At 42.4% G+C, this 17,613-nt stretch overlaps 1 protein-coding gene across 1 annotated transcript; it reads right to left on the bottom strand.

Annotated features, from left to right (window-relative positions):
• Window positions 1-1,994: 1,994 nt before the first annotated feature.
• On the bottom strand, window positions 1,995-9,287 carry LOC308411328 (deoxyribonuclease-1-like). The gene is made up of 10 exons (XM_080905216.1): window positions 9,039-9,287; window positions 6,071-6,210; window positions 5,260-5,398; window positions 4,777-4,865; window positions 4,600-4,680; window positions 3,679-3,794; window positions 3,382-3,494; window positions 3,142-3,296; window positions 2,973-3,066; window positions 1,995-2,491 (listed from the first exon to the last, which is right to left on the bottom strand). The coding sequence occupies exons 3-10, from the start codon at window positions 5,395-5,397 to the stop codon at window positions 2,441-2,443; spliced, it is 837 nt and encodes a 278-aa protein (XP_080761342.1). The 5' UTR covers window position 5,398; window positions 6,071-6,210; window positions 9,039-9,287; the 3' UTR covers window positions 1,995-2,440.
• Between the last annotated feature and the right edge of the window lie 8,326 nt (window positions 9,288-17,613).

Below are 17,613 nucleotides of genomic sequence, written 5' to 3'. Positions count from 1 at the left end.
TATACGACACTCCAAAAGGACCTGAGTGTCAGCGCAACACAATCGGCTAAACTTCAGGTGTGCAGTGTCTCCACACTTTTCACTGTCACGTCCTGTGTGTGACAGACATGAATGACCTCTGCTGTGGTGCTCCCTGTTTTCTTTGAGCACTACATTTACACATTTAAGAGTATTACCCTCAAATGTGTTTGGATTTGTCAATGTGTGAGTCGTCTACTAAGCCTAAAGCTACAAGTCACTAATGTGACTCCTGGAAAAGTAAATGTTCTTTCATGTAAAGAGATGAAATCAGCACGTGTATTCACTTTAATATTACATCCTCGGGGGGGAGGCTAAGTATTTTGCAGCAGCTTGGTATTGAACTGCAAACCTTCCAATTAGTAGAACTGAACTACAGCAACCCCAACTCAACTGTTCAGCCAGGACAAGCAGTGCTTGTCTAGTCAGTTATACCAAAGCATAAGTGATGTGCTTCTACATCACTGCCATCTTGAGGCTGCAGTCAGCTATCGTCTCTCCAAGCACACTTCTCTTGGACGCTATTAGAAACTCTAGTGTGTCTATTTCCCAGGCGTCTTTAGCTTTTTGTATGCAGACAACCTGATTTTCCATTTCAGTGTTTAAAAATCACAGGTTAACATATGTGGTGAACACATTTCAGCTTTACAGGAGTAACTGAAGATGACTGAAAATAATCTTTAATGAATACATTGTTTCTTCTTTTGTGTAGGGGAGACCGGGGATAGTTGTAACGTGGGTCAGTTGTAACACTTCCAGTTTCTCCAATCAGGGCTAAGTTTCAAATGATGTGACTCATCCTGTGCATGCCCAACTCAGTTCTGCTATCACATGTGAAAAATCAGCACATTTTGTCAAACACAGACAATTTAACACGAAAAAAAGTAATTTGTATGCCAAAAAGTAAGTTTTTCTACTTTATTTCAATTTCTAATAGCATTATCTGCTTTGCAGTTAAACTCATCAAACTCAAATTATGTTATTTGTATGTCTATGGGGATATATTCTGTGTAGGTCTTTAGTGCTAATGTTTTAGCTGTTGGCTGTAATGTTAGCTAGTCCATGGCTATAGGAGTCTGGGTCAGTTGTAACAGCTACAGTCGGGGTCAGTTGTAACAATAACGCAGATGTTACAACTTACCACACTATTACTTTAACTTATATTAAACAAGTTGGGGCAACGACATCAGCAGAGAGAGGTTCACTGGTCACCTTTGTATATGCGGTTAATGCCATTGGCAACACAATTCCTCCACTGTTTGTGTTCCCACACATACATTATGCTGACCACTGTGTCAGAGATGGACCAGTAGGAAGTACTGGTAGTGGAAATAAATCAGGATGGGTGCAAGAAACCCAAAAGTAATGGAATTGCGATGCTGGTGCACAGCTACATTTTTTCAGCTTCATTGTTATGTTCAAAGTTGGTGCAAAAGTTGTAGGTTATAATGCCCACTGAGCCAATGAGGCCAAACTCAAGGAAGACCAACCAAAATTAATGAAATATTCAGTTGCAGAAAATTCCATAATTTGGAATTTAAGCTAGATTTCTGCATTCTGTCTCTCTCTCTCACACACACACACACACACACACACACACACACACACACACACACACACACACACACACACACACACACACACACACACACAGCTACATAAATGGATGTAAGTGCATTCATGTGTTGAATAAACAAAGATTACATGTTAATGTTTTGTTAGTACTCTTATTTCATTGTGTTACATTTCACCCCAGGATATGTTACAACTAACCCAGACTATGGGGTTAATTGTAACATTTCACTCTTCGTGTTTGAGACCATACCATGCAATGGGTAATTGTGCTGCAGAGAAAGTAGCTGCACTATTTAATAGCAGAGACATGTAAATACTTTGCATTACATTTTGAATCCACTACCTTAAAAGAGCTCCAATTTACAGACAGAAATGTCAAAGATGTGACAACTATCCCCGGTCTCCCCTACAGATGTATTACTCTACCGCTCTTTTATGTTTTTTCAACATTTTTGGCTCAGTTTTGCAGGTTAGTGTTTTGCTGTGTGTCTGAGCTGTTTTGGGAAATTAATTAAAAAACTTCAGTAACTCAAAACTCTGAAGACATTTAAGCAGACAAAAGAAGTGAAATAAAATACACACGCGTTATTAAAGGTTTCCAAATCAACAAAGGGTCTCAGTAAATGTTCAGACTTGTTCCAGACAAATGTGCTCCACTGCAACAAGAAGCCGAATTCTTTACAACACACAAGTTTTCAGTGAAATTCTTTTAGTGGCTTTATTGTGCATTTGCATTTCATGAAGCTGTGGCTGACAGTAGTCCCCAACTGAATGATCATTGTGCTGGCTGCAGATTGAGCACGATGTGTGGAAAGCTTGTGGAAGTCACGGTTCAAGCAACGTGAGCCTAACCGCTCAGCTTCACCTCCACGGGGAAGTGGTCGCTGACAGCCAACGCCTGAGAGACAGAGAAACCGTTCTTTTAGTGGCTCACAGTTTGTGCTGCAGACGGCTTCAGTTTCCACAGGTTTCTTTCCAGTGCTGAAAAACTCAACGTGCCTGCATGGTAATGCCATCACTACAGTATACACTGCATTATGATTTTGTTTGCATCTCTGTGGTCGTTACTACAGCCACTGCTTTACAAAGTTGCTCGATTTTCTGTAGCTCAAAGCTGATATTAAAAAAGCAAAAGTGCTTTAAAACTGCATGATTTCTGATGGGGCGACTGCTTTGCCCTTTGTGTAGAATGCCTCTCTTCTGATTGGAGCTCAGTAAACATTTTGCTGACGAGTCTATGGTCTCAGTTGCAGTGAATACAGCATTATGTTAACTTTTTATATTGACGTTTCCATTAGTGTCAGCGGGGAATGAGGCAGGTTGTGCTTTTTAGTTCAAATGAATTCTTACAGAGATAAGGATTGAAATTCATCTGTTACCAGATCTTGTTTGAGATTCAGGTCCGTCATGTAGTTATACACCTTCGCACTATCTTTCACCACTCCTCTCATCATGTCCGCAGTGACCACAATCCTGCAAACACAGAAAGATGATTAGAGTTTAGAGTTTGCGTGCACACATGAGAACGACCTGCCACAATCTGTCTACCTGTCGTAAGGGCAGACAGTTTGCGACACGGTAGTGTCGGCCGCATCAGTGATCAGCCAATGGAAAGTCTTGTCAGTGAAGATGCGGATCTGCTGCCAGTCAGACCCGGACACATAACTACAGCCTGCGTTGAAGTCACCCAGCAGCACGATGTCCTGCAGGGAGAGTAGTGTGAGTCGCATTTACCGAATGTGTGTTTTTCCACCAAATAAATGATTTTTACTTGTAGGCTGTAAATACATCATTGTTCCAGCGAGCGCGGACATCTGCCACCACGTCATAGAGAGCATTTAGCTCCCGAACAGCTGATTCTGGGGAGGTGTGCTGAGGGATCAGAGTAAAGTCTCTCACAGCTACAGAAGAGAAGGGAACGAAGGAGTGTTGACAGTGACGGAGGCGCTTACACCGCATGAGAATGATAAAGGACTAGTGACTAACATGTCCCAGGAACTACCACGCACAAATGTTTGAATGAGGATCCACATCATTATCAGTGTGATGCAGAAACAGCTGTATAGCTCGAGCCACAGCACCTACCAGTGTGTTTGGAGGAGAACATTACGACAAACGGCTCCCTGCTAAAGGCGTCTTGTCCAGTTTCCTCCGGGCCGTCGTCATAGGTGTAGCTTTTTGCCACCGATACCAGCGCCTCCCTGTGGAGAAAATCACCACCTTTTCATTTGCTGCCAGTGTGTACTTCATTTCTAAACATGTCCAGTTGCTTCTCGGGACAAATTTATTGTAGTTCTGCTTTTCCCCTTTTTTTAAATCACTTCTTCTGAATTCTGAGTGTGTATAAGATGTATGTTTATGCCAGAACAAAGACGGAGGATTTGCCGTTAAATTACTTCAAACATGCCTCAAACACTACAAACATGCTGGAAATATAAATTTTTAATCAAGTTGTTTTGAATGGTTATTTGAGAAACTTATGGGAGGTTCTTTAACCCTCTGAGGTCTAAGTGATGATGATCCAACACCAATCCTGACTTTAACCCCGGGCAACGTGAACATGTCATTTTTATTTTTGTTAAATTGTTTGGCTTTAAGAAACAAAGAAAACAATCAAACTATTCACATTCTGCCATGAAAAAGACTTTTTCCCTTTCTACAAAATACATATTTAGAGCAAGAACTAAAAATGCTTTTTACACGGCATCACTGCAACGAACCATGTTTTGTTGCAAACAGCCGCCCCTCCCTGAGCCTGACTCTGCCGGAGGTTTCTTCCTGTCAAAAGGGAGTTTTTCCTTCCCACTGTTGCCAAAGTGCTGCTCATAGGGGTCATATGATTGTTGGGTTTTTCTCTGTATGTGTTATTGTAGGGTCTACCTGACAGTATAAAGCGCCTTGAGGCGACTCTTGTTGTGATTTGGCGCTGTGTAAATAAAATTGAACTGAATAAATATCATTTCACTGTGTGTAGAGTAGAGACTTATTTTTTTCATCGTGGTGCACCTGTAAAGGAAGAGATATCGCTCTTTATAGGTGCTCGCACCGAGAGGCTCGCTGACGATGTATTTGTACTGAGGAGAATCTCTGGGGGGAAACAAACACACACTTTTATGTTTCCATATGTTTGCATTTCATGCTCAGTGTTACTCTGAATGTTCCATGTTCGGTGTGTGGACTCACTTGTTGACGTACTCCATGAGTTTTTGGGTTGCTGAGAGATCACCGTCTCTGACCTCTTGGATCAGAATGACGTCATAGCGTTGGACAATCTGCAAAACAAATAAAAAATGAAAATGAATCAGCTGATTGTCCATCTTGCAACATCACGTTTGTTTATATTTTACCTTGCACGAAAAAATTCATGTGTTAAGCTTTAGATTGTAAAGGCAACGCTACAGCTGTTGCACATCCAGTTATTTCATTGATCATTCCTTAAGCATAGAGGTGGGAATATTCTGGGAATATTCAGGTTTACTTCTGCAACAGGCCAAATCATCCAAAGCATTTCTCAAAATTCAGTTCAAACTATTTCAAAACGCACACACAAGATAACACTTCTGGATTGGTTTTGAAAGCACTCTGACCCAAATTGCATTACAAATGGGTGGATGTGAACATTTTGTACAAACTGTCATATCTACCAAAGAGGGAAAAGTCCCAGACCTTGGTAATGATGTTCATCAGAGTGGTGTTGGAGGCTTTGGTGTCTCCGAAGGATTTGATGTTAAAGGCTCCCAGCAGCAGCGAGTTAGAGAGATGCAGCAAGGTCAGAAAAAGCCCCAAAGTGCCCACCAAATGCATCCTACACCAAACAGGTCACATGTTAAAAATGACTTAGAAATCACATGAAACACTGACGCTTACAAATGATTTCATATTTATTTTACACGTATGTATGCAAATGACTTCCCAGGTTAATAATTTCCAGTTCCTGTGCATTAAAAACCGATTTGCAGGCTGAAGTAAGGCCTTTCCTTTCACTCCATATTTCTCTGTCATAAAGTCCAGTTTAACATGGAGTTTAGTCCAAAACAAAGCGGCTCATGTTCCACCATCTGCTGAGAGCTCATGACATGAGAGTGAGAGACCAAACACCTGCTCCTCTGGATGTATTTTTGGCAGTTTATCTAACATGCTATTTAGCGCGTCGCTATTTGCAGCATGTTGCAAGGCTTGGTAAAATATTATCCTTTTAGGACAATATATTACTCTGTTGCCCTGGTTACACCGTCCTGGAGCTGTTGTGGAAGACCAAAGGTTGCCAAATATGGAAACAGAGAGCTGCATTTATACTGTGATGGTTTGCATGTGCTGCTGAAATGTGTTTGTAAACGCACAATTACTGCAGGAAAAATGCACAAAAGTTACTGTAATGCTGCTGTAGCCTGAAACATCCACTCTAAACAAGAAACTGGCTCACAGTATTGCACCGAATACAGCTCAGATGTTTTTGTAGCGAGTGAGAGGTCCATACCTGCTCCTGTATGTCTGCACGGTGGAGACGCCTGAACTCGTGAATCTTCTGAAAGCTCCTGAAAAGCTTCTGAGCAGAATGGCGACCAGTGTCTCTTTTGAGGTTTTTATCTACCTGCAGGCGCATGTGACTGCAGGGTGCTGGGGAGGAGTACAGAGAAAAGGTGTGTTGTGGATGGGGTACAGATTTCAGGCTTTCAGGTTCTCACATCCCAAGATTGCAGTGCAACAAGGATAACGTTGCAACCTCAAATTCTTTTCTGCTCGTCATACAATAAAAACACTTCAGCATTGTTTTAACTTGCTGTTGTCCTGTTTGGCATTTGTGTGAAGTTCTGTCACACTTCACAAATGAACTCAGAATGAGTGTCGCAGTGTTGGGATGACCTTAAACTTTGGCAAAATCCTTACGGAAACTGAAGAAATTCCTTCAAGCAGTTTGAAAGATGCCTTGTTCATGAGAGCAGGGACAGACAAAACATAATATCTACTCTAGGTCTGCTCCAGCAGAGACACGTAACAGTCATTAGCAATAACAACAGTAATATTGCTACAGCCTTGTTAAACTATCATCTGTCCCAGTGTTATATCTTGAAATCAGACCTTCAAAAACCTTCCGATAGGCTGATACAACACAAGTATGCCACCGTCTCCACCTTATTGGTCAGAAAGTTTTTCTTCCCAGTTGTAGCTGAACAAACAGAATCCATTCACTTACAATGCATTCAAGCTTGACAACACAATAATACACTTTAGTGAAGTTTCATAAAAGTGCTCATACTTACAGCATGTTACAGTTGTCATGTTACTGATGAGGGTTAAGCTCTATGTTTTTAACATTGTAATCAGATCTGCCAGGTCGGTGCTTAGACATATACCGGTGTCCACTACACCCAGCCTCCTGACTCTTTCTTTACTGCCAGCTGTCGAGAATCTGATGCCTCAGCAAATACTGAATAAATTTCGGTGCCACCGCTGCTGTCCACATTCATGCTCCCGTCAGGGTAAACCATAGTTTCCCAAACTTTCCATGTATTTTAAACTTGAGAATCCAAGTGAAGCCAAGATGTTTGCTGACTATTAGTCTTGTTTATGAAGTAGACAAACGAATTTTGTGTAGAAAGGATGAGGGCTCAGTGTGCGCGTGAGGAAAGCTTGCACGAGAGGAAATCTCCACTGGGACATGGAAAACTACCACATACTGACCTAAAGAGCAACGAGTACAGAGGGAGAAACAGCAGGAAGTGCAGCTTAACCACAGATTTGTAGCCACTCTTGCAGTTTAAACCAAATACCAACAGAGAGTTGCACTAGGGCCAAAGTAGCAGGATCATTTTCTGTATTTGACTTTTGGTTATATGCACATGTGACCTGATGGGGACTGCAGATGTGCAGTATCTGCACCTTGTATTTTTCTCTAACATCCATAAACATGCACACTCTGGTAAAACTAATTAAAGTTAAATACTTCTTTGTAAGATGTTTAATAAAGAATGATAAAATGGAAAAGTGCCATGTGTGTAGCTAAAAATAAGCCCCAGAGCGAACGCCAAGGCTGCAGTCTGGGAACCGGCGGGGCGGTCACCGCTGGGATGTGCTTATCAGAGTGTGGAAAGTTGTGGACTTTAAAGTGTTGAACTTTGATGGATAACCAGTAGGGGTGCAACGATACACAAAATTCACGGTTCGGTTCGGTTCGATACTTTGGTGTCACGTTTCGATATTTTTTCAATACAAAAAAAATGTTCATGCATTTTTAATTTGTCATTTATTAAAATTATAAATATATATTTTAACTCAAAAGTATAGTTTTTAAATTTAACCCTAACCCTTGTGCATGTTTTTTATTTTGACAGCGAATGCGCACCTGCGGACCACTTATGTGCAGCCCTGGTTATTTAGCTCATCATATTGCAGCCACAGAAATTCTTTTGTCCATGAAACCATAAAGCTGCACTTTCTTTTTGCCTTATAGTCTGATTTGTCATAACTTCTCCGTTTTGTGGTAAGCTTTTCTTTGGCTGTCACTTCTTCACCCTGACCTGTCTTATTTGGCTCAGCAGAACTGAAATGCTTTTACACACGCACTCACATAAGCTCAGCGATTCTCTGCGCGATCAACCTCTCACATGTTTAAGCTGCGGGAAATTTCACTTGTCATGTTTGCATAGTAAGCTAACGATTAATAAGACGATGTCAGAGGAATTGGTGCACAAATTATCATCACTCACAGATCAGTGCTGTCGCTCTCTATACACAGTTCACACGATTGCAAAGTGAAAGCAAAAAAACGAGCGCAAATTCAAACGCGACTTCAATATGTCACATATTGACAGTGGCTCACCGATGCCAATGACATAATTACCCAGCTACATTTCTGAAAGAATGCAAAAGCATTGACATATATTTTTCCTTCCTACAATAGCCCGACGGGCAGGGAAGAGATAGATTTTGGTAGCCCGACTGAAAAAATCGCTAGCTCCGGGACGTCGGGCTAGCGATATTGCGAGCCCTGTATCTGATTGAGGAATCACTCATCTTTGGAAAAGAGAGTTTATTACAGAGAAATGGCTCTTTCCAAAATAAAAGCTATACTATCCGCTTCTTCTGGGCTATATTCTCAGCAGCATAAGGAGAATCATGTGCTAACAGCTGTCTAAATGACTCGGCTAAAGTTAGTAGCATGCTTGTTGTTTTTGTCTTTGCACTAGGATGATGTCGGCGTAAATGTGCAGTCATATTCGTTGTGTTCCCACTAGTGCTTTCAGGTTAATCTCGTTGAAATGACCTTAACGCCACAACACGGCAAATCTCCGTTAACGAGCTACCGCCGATCGCCCCGTGCATGGGGCTAGACGGCCAACACGTTAACGAGCTAACTGCGCTAACACACTAGTTCCCACCCATGTAATTGAGCATTGCATGGCACATCCAACATACTGTTTTACTTTAGTCCATGACTCGCTTACCTTCAGGGTCATACGTTACATGAAAACCAAAATAATTCCAAACGCCAGATCTGAATGAGGTTCAATTTGCCTGTTGCAAGGAGAGCTTAGCTTCTGTCTCGCTAGCTTGCCCTGCGCTCTTCCTTCTGACTATGCTGTCTGTGTTGAGCGCTCAGTGGATCTGCGCTGGACAGTGCAGCCTAGGCGGAGTAGTCGAACACAGATTCACTGAGCGCTCAACACAGACAGCATCGTCAGAAGGAAAATTGATAAAATAAATTACAAATAGTAAGTGTTTACCTGTTTTACTAAATGTACTTAAGAACTGCTGAGACCGTTTATAAACCTGTGTTTAAATTTCAAGAAAAGAATGATGCATTTGCATTTCTGTATTAATAGTTGGAACCGAGGAGGAAATATGAATATGAATGCAGCTGCATCGTTTTTTGCATTCATGATGTCGTTTTATTCAAATCAGTTTGTGTTAAATGCCCCAGACAACAAATCTGTTGTCGGTTTAATTTCAGAAAGGATGGCGCCACATCATGTGATCATTACAGCATATGTACAGATCTAAATGCATTTCATGTCCTATTATAGTTTTATTCACTTCAAATTAGCATCAAAGTTGTAGCCGCGTCTTTGCCCATTATGAGCCATAAAGTTGGACACTGTTGGAGACTGTTCTGCTGGTGATAAATGAAACGAGACGATCGTTTAAAAGGATTTTATTTTGAAATCTAACACCCATGTAGAGCTAACATTGATCGTAATAACATCGTAATAACATCGTAATAACATCGTAATAACATCGTAATAACATCGTAATAACATCGTAATAACATCGTAATAACATCGTAATAACATCGTAATAACATCGTAATAACATCGTAATAACATCGTAATAACATCTTTACAGTTTGTGTAAACCCAACAGAAACCATGTTGTCCCAAAACGCTGCGTTTGTGTCCCATATGTAACACCGTGTATTATCCAACTTATTTCACATGGTTTAACTTGAACTTTAAAAACTACAATAAAGTTTTGCTGTATTACCAGTAACAAATCTTTTATATACACATTAGCTTGTTTAAAAAAACTGACTGAATTACCTCTAAACTGGTTCTAGGCTTTGTCACACTGGTCGCACTGGTGCGTGTCCATGGTCAGTAAGCGTAGAGTTGACTTAAGCTCGAGTTTGTGTAAACTGAACTGCTGCACCGATCACGTATCAGCGTCTGTTGGTGTGTTTCTGGGGTCGCTGGCTGGAGGCTTTCCCAGAAAGGTCACATGCTGCGCCAGCTTGTGTGTCGCCAAGCTCGACTTCAAAGCAAAAGCCCTCCCACACTGGTCACACTTGTGTGCTTTAACTCCACTGTGGACCAGTTTATGTCTCTTTAAGTTGCTCTTATAATTAAAAGCCTTTCCGCACTCCTCACATGTGTGGGGTTTTTCTCCGCTGTGGACCATCTCATGGATTTTTAAGTGGCTCATCCGAGTAAAAGCCTTCTCACACTGGCTACATGCGTATGGTTTGACTCCTCTGTGCAGGCGCTGATGAGTTCTCAAGTTGCCCATCAAACTAAATGTCTTTCCGCACTCCTCACATGTGTGGGGTTTTTCTCCGCTGTGGACCATCTTATGGGTTTGTAAGTGGCTCATCTGAGTAAAAGCCTTGCCACACTGGCTACATGCGTATGGTTTGACTCCTCTGTGCAGGCGCTGATGAGTTCTCAAGTTGCCCATAGAACGAAATGTCTTTCCACACTGGTGGCATATGTGTGGTTTGACGCCGCTGTGGCTGAGGTGATGTGTTTTTAAGTTGCTTTTCCGAGTAAAAGTCTTTCCACACTGGTCACAACTGAAGGGCTTTTCCCCACTGTGGATGCGCTGGTGTCTTCTGAGGTGACACGGGGCATGAAACTTCTTGTTACACTGATCACACCTGTAGTGCTCAAGTAAGTTTGCACTTGAGTGAGCATCTTCAGCCAACTGAGAGCACTGAGGTGTTGGGCTCTCTTTGTCGTCTTGTTCCTACAGCAACAAAGACACAGGCAGGGAGTCAGAAGCTTAATAAGTGTTTGAGTTAAATCTTGTTTTGTCGTGCCGGCCTCTCTGCTTCGATAAGAAACCTGTTTGTTGGATGATGCCCATAATAGTAACCTGTTGTGCTGTAAATTGTTTGGATGCGTTTTGGAAAAGAAAGACTGTATTATTGCATAAAATACATTTAAACAAGTGCATCGCTGATTGCATCTAGTGGACATCGGTTCTACCAGCTGATTGCCCTGCTCAGTCTTTACGCCCGACCCAACGAGGGACAATCAAATGCAGAGGGGACAGTGCGACTTCACCCGTGCACTTGCACCTCTTGCACACAGTCCTCATTTACAAAGTGCTCTGCAAATCACCCCGTCCCTGTTACAGTGCAGCGAGCCAAAAATGAACCATTTAGTCCTTGGTGTAAGACCAGGGGTGTCGAACTCCAGGCCTTGAGGGCCGGTGTCCTGCAGGTTTTAGATCTCACCCTGGGTCAGCACACCTGAATCAATTGATTAGTTCGTTACCAGGAGAACTGGAAGTCATTTAACCATTTAAATCAGCTGTGTTGGAAATAAGGAAAGGTCTAAGAGGTTGAAGCCTTCGTCTTTCCATTTACTATTTTCTTTTCTTAACATGCATTTAGTTTCTCATGTTCTGGAAAACTGTAAATAATTACTAAAGGGTGGTAGTTAACAATAATCATAATGATATAATGACAATAAATGATGATCATTCATGAAAGTTGTACTGATAGACTTTTCACGTTTCCTAAAAGCAGCTCGGCCTTGGTTTGCACGGCACTTCCAGATGTGTTTATAAACTACGAACAATTTCACGTATAAAAGTCTGTAAAATGTTCGGACTCATGATTTATAAAAACGATGTTTTTCTCACCGTGTGTGAAGAAAACATTTTCTTCTTTCCAAGATGGCCGACTACGTTCCTCCGTCAGACTGCTCGACCCACCAACACCTGCCAGGAAAGAGCTTTATTAGGCTCCGGAGCCGAAATGCACATTAAAGTCACTTTACATCCAGATGACTTAGACCGTCCTAAGATAATAAACTTTTAGCCTGGTCTAGATTAAACTGAGCTGATGGCAAGACGGAGGATCAGAGGACTTGAAGCTTTAAATAATCCCTCAAGGAGACAGGTCTAACCTTTCCTTTGAAATATCTCTGAGGTAGCATGGACAACATACACGTGCAGATGAGAAATGACACCCTGATTCAATCATTCCCTCTCTGTAAACACTTTAACTGGGAAGCCAAGCTAAAGGTTAAATGATCAGCGGCTGTAGGTTTAGCTGTGCTCGTATGCCCGGACAATACAAATATATAAATAAAGAACTGCACACAAACACAATTACACTACTTGATCTGTTACAATCGAGCGACATTACTTGTCAGCATCTGGAATCATGGAACTCTTTGGTCACGGTGAAGGAACAGTGTGCAGGGCTGTTTTTAAAATGAGGTTTTTCACCAAGCATCCTGATGGGCTCTTCCCAAGAGTTAGTGGACAGATAGTTGGAGGTCATGTTCCCAACAAGCAGCAACTGGTGCCGAGGATGAAAGGAACCATGAATGTGCTCAAAGCTAGATTGCGAAACCGCGATATCAGAAACACATCCTGCATGTGCTGAACTTGCTTTCTAGCAAAGCACCCTGGTTTGCAGTGTCCCAGGTGTAGGCCAGCACTGAGGATTGTTCTCCAGTCACTGTACACACAGTTTAAGGGAGGACAGCAGTTCCTACTTTGAAGGTAAACCTTAAATGATCAGCAGCCATGAGTTTAGTTGTGCTCGTACAAGTTATTGTCTCCAGTGTCTCTGCGGGTCCCTAACACTCCCTCACAAACACACCTGAGCTGGGAACATACCTGAGGGAGAGCAGCAGATGACAGCATGCAGGAGACAACAAACTAATCTAAACATATAAAACAACTCCAACCAACATCAGCTTGGTGGTTACCTTTGGAGGAGCCCAGCCCATGAGCTGTGCTGTGATGACTTATGGTGAACAGGTGTGCCAACAACTAAGAGCCGAGACAGAGCCTCTTAAAGCTGTAGGACAAAAAACAGCACGTCCAGAGCACCTGAAGGCCAGAAGGTGGCAGCAGCAAACGGGTGTCAGGTACAATCTTCAGCTTCCATAGTATCTACAGATCATACACTCCTCCCTTTGCTCAGTGTTTTCACCTTCAGCACATAAAGGTGAACTTCAACCACACCAACAGACTGGAATATGTTCACCCACACAGACCTGGACCAGTACGCCTCATCTGTACTGGATTACATCTCCAAAACCACAGACAGTGTCACCACCCAGAAACAGATCACCATGTACCCCAACCAGAAGCCTTGGATGAACCGGGATGTTCGTCTCCTCCTGAAGGCCCGCAACACCGCCTTTAGGTCAGGAGATGCACACGCCTACAGTACAGCCAGGGCTAATCTAAAGAAGGGCATCAAAAAAGCCAAACACCATTACAAAAAGAAGGTAGAAGAACACTTCTCCAACTCCAACCCCCGACGCATGTGGCAAGGACTCCAGACCATCACAGACTACAGGACCACCAAACCCTCCCCCGCATCCTCTGATGTCTCCTTCCTCAACGAGCTCAACAACTTTTATGCTCGTTTTGAGCGAGGGAACCCCACAACCACAACCAAAGCAGACGTGACGCCAGACCACCAACCTCTGACTCTCTCCCCCACCGATGTAGGAGCGGTGCTGAGCAGGATCAATGTCCACAAGGCTGCAGGTCCTGATGGCATCCCCGGGCGTGTTCTCAGAGCGTGTTCTGGGGAGCTTGCAGGAGTGCTGACAGACATATTCAATCTGTCCTTGGCCCACGCTGTGGTACCGGCCTGCTTCAAATCCACCTCCATCGTCCCGTTACAGAAAAACTCCAACCCATCTTGCCTCAATGATTACCGCCCAGTAGCACTCACCCCCATCATCACTAAGTGCTTAGAGCAGCTGGTCCTAGCACACTTCAAATCCTGTCTCCCCCCCACCCTGGACCCCCACCAATTCGCATACCGCCAGAACAGGAGCACAGAGGATGCAGTCTCCATCGCACTGCACTCTGTCTGTCTCACACCTGGACAATGTTACGAGTTCAAATATTGGGGATGGAGACAAGAGGAAAAACCACAATAACAACACTGGTCCGGCCGGGTTGAGTCAAACGATGATTTTAATGATCACACGCGTGGGAGATGGACACCGTACGCAGACAGCATCAGATCTCAAAATATTGGAGCATTGATCAAACTCTTATAGCCTCTGATGCCTCCACCTTATCATAAAAAGCCTAAACATTCACATGCTTTCTCTCACACAGCGCCTAAGCGACGACCTTGGCTCCCCGGTTATCTGCTCCTGCTGAGATGGGGCAGAAAACTCCAGCATGTTCTCTTCTAATCAGACAAATAAGGCGATGACTTTCTGCGAACAGTATTTCTTATAACTCAGCAGTATAATGCATCATAAAACAATATCATTCATCCACAATAAATCAGCAGTCTAATGTAATGCAAACTAATGCAAGAGTTATCACCTTCTTCTAATTCAGGAGAATAATGCAAACTAAAACTACATAATAATTCACAATCTTTAATTAGGGGTCTAACATGGCATAAAATAATATTATAATCTCACAACAACAACACCTACGCCAGAATGCTGTTTATAGACTTCAGTTCAGCATTCAATACAATCCACCCCTCACAACTCATCAGGAAACTGACAGACCTGGGCATCAGTTCCCTCATCTGCAAATGGTTACTGGACTTCCTGACCAACCGCCCCCAACATGTCCGGCTGGATAACCGCTGCTCATCTACCATCACAATGAACACCGGTGTACCACAAGGCTGCGTGATGAGCCCTTTCCTCTACTCCCTCTTCACCCACGACTGCAGACCTGCTGATGGTTCCAACACCATCATTAAGTTTGCAGATGACATCACGGTGATTGGCCTCATCAGTGCTTTGAGCGCTCAGATGAGTAGAAACGCGCTACATAAGACCCAGTCCATTTACCATTTGGGTAATAAAATTGCAGGTAACATTTCCAAGGCAGGTAGGAAAAAAATGAGCTGCTATCAGTGTATGTTTGTTTTAAGGTGAGGTGGCACGAACCCGCATGTAGGGAGATGTAACCTCGTACCTCAGAAGTGTCGATATGGGTGTATTTCCATCTGTACAGCAGTATTTAGTACATCCTGGTACTTGGCAGGATGTGCAGGAGGCAGAGAAAGAGCATAAGCTTTCAGCACCTGTTAGAAATGTCACTTTCCCACATAAGAAATAAAAGGTGCTCCACAATAGTGCTGCAATTGAATATATTTTGCAATGAATTGAAGCCCATGTCAGTATTCATAGAAGAAATTGTATATGAATGCACAGCTTCCTTACATGTGCATTTGTTTCATTTGCAGATCACGCCAGACAGCTCACAAAGTCCATGATGAGGAAGCCAACCATAGACAAGCTGGCGGCTAACAGAGAGGCTGATGTCAATAACTTTGTCAAGTTCATCACCAAGGACTCTATTCAGAAGTCCCTGGGGATGTATCTGGAGATGCTTAAGAGAAGAAAGGCTTAGAGAGGGGAAACATGTTTGCACACTTTGTAGCACCAGCTACAGATGTGATCTGACATCAGGCAGTGAGCAGTCTACATGTTTGGGGGATAAAACCCAGCATTTACCCCTCAAGGTGTTAATAAAAACACTCGAGGTTAGGGTGTGACTTTTTGTTTTGGTTTGAAGAGCCGTACACTCGGGCAACCTGCCGAGCCTTCTCCATCACTCAGCATTACCTGCAGTATGCTTACGCGAGCAAACTGCTAATTGTTGCAAAAGAGTCTCACATATGAAGGACTAACAGCAAATCTGACCTTTAGTGCATCTAAATGTGGCAAAGCCTTTGTCATCTCTAACAAATGTTTGGTTTTTACTGTGAAATATCCAAATAAATGTCTGGATTCATACATTAAATGGATTAAAGCGTGTGGTTCTCATTCATTATCTCTGTAACTCAGACGTCTCTACATTCAAATGACAGTGGAGAATGTTAAGAGGCCCTGGGACCATTTTTGTACATTTTAGTTTTTCAGTTACAAGCCATTTGCACTGTGTTGAATGGAATATAGCCAAATTCTCTAAAAAAAAGTTTGGCATAATTTCATTTCAAAATTCAAGTCTGACTTCCTTAAATTAGCTTCAGTGGCTAAGCTAACAATACACATCCTCTTAGAGCCCTAGGGACCATTTTTGACCCATTGACTTCCATTATAAACGCTATTTTTCACTGCAGAATTATTACCGTTAATGTCTTGGTGATTACTTATGTTTCCGTTTCGTTTTGGTCTATGAGCCTTAGAGTTGTAATTTTTTTTATTTGTCCACCGGGTGGCGCCCTTGCTCCACATTTGATCCCTGCTGGAAAACAGCGGGCTGCTTGGACAGACCTGCGGGAAATGAAGCCTCATTTCCGGCGTGCAGCAGCGGCTTCGCCCGCTGATCGGGCGGGACCATTTTCGGTCCCTAGGACCGTGAGAGGGTGCTTTTTTTTTTTAGTCAACAGGAAATGACGTATTTGTTGTCACGTGGTACCGGACGTATGTGCTGGAAAAAGGAGTCCCCGGTCATCGTGCCCCGGTCATCGTCGCGACTTACCCCGGGAAGATGCACTTATTTCGGCCGAGAGGAGAAGCATTTGCCACCTGGAGACCATTTTCTGGTCCTGAAAAAAATAATAAAAGGCGATCGAAATGAATGTTGGTGCCAATCTTTAGTCCATCTAAAGGCCTAATTATAATAACAATTGAATATTACCTCAAATGTTTTTTTTGGAAAATATTCAAGTTTTATGTTTTTTGGGGCAAAAAAAGCAGTGCGCTCATGTGACGAAACCGGGATATAAAGGGTTAAAATCCGCGAAATGTAATTAAAACTTGACATGAATATTTCAAGGAGAAGTAGGTCTAAAAGATTGGCTAATTTAAAGTGGAATAAAATATTAATATATAAATTTTTTATAGCACTTTTTTGGGCGTGGTCGATTAGGACCGATAGTGTGTGCATTTTATGAAATGCGCTCCTGCAAAAAAAATAAAAGGCGATCAAAATGAATGTTGGTGCCAATCTTTGCTCCATCTAAAGGCCTAATTATAATAACAAACAAATATTACTTCAAATGTTTTTTTTGGAAAATATTTAGTTTTTTGGGGCTAAAAAAACAGGACGCTCATGTAATAAAACTGGGATTTAAAGGGTTAAAACAACGAAAATCGAATTAAAACTTTATATGAATATTTCAGGGAGAAGTAGTTTTAAAAGACTGACCAATTTAAAGTGGAAAAAAATATGAATATATAATCTTTTTATTGCACTTTTGGGGCGGGACCATTTTTGGTCCCCAGGGCTCTAAAGGGATGCATTTTTAAGGGTCAGCCAGGAGTTAAAAATTCAGCGGACAACCAAATCAAAATGAATCTTGCATTCTTATAACAAGGAGCATTTTTCATTCTTTGTATG

The sequence above is a fragment of the Rhamphochromis sp. 'chilingali' genome (assembly GCF_963969265.1).
Source record: "Rhamphochromis sp. 'chilingali' genome assembly, chromosome: 15".
Taxonomy (NCBI): domain Eukaryota; kingdom Metazoa; phylum Chordata; class Actinopteri; order Cichliformes; family Cichlidae; genus Rhamphochromis; species Rhamphochromis sp. 'chilingali'.
Note: the sequence above shows the minus strand (reverse complement) of the source record. Positions and strands in the feature narration are given on the sequence as shown.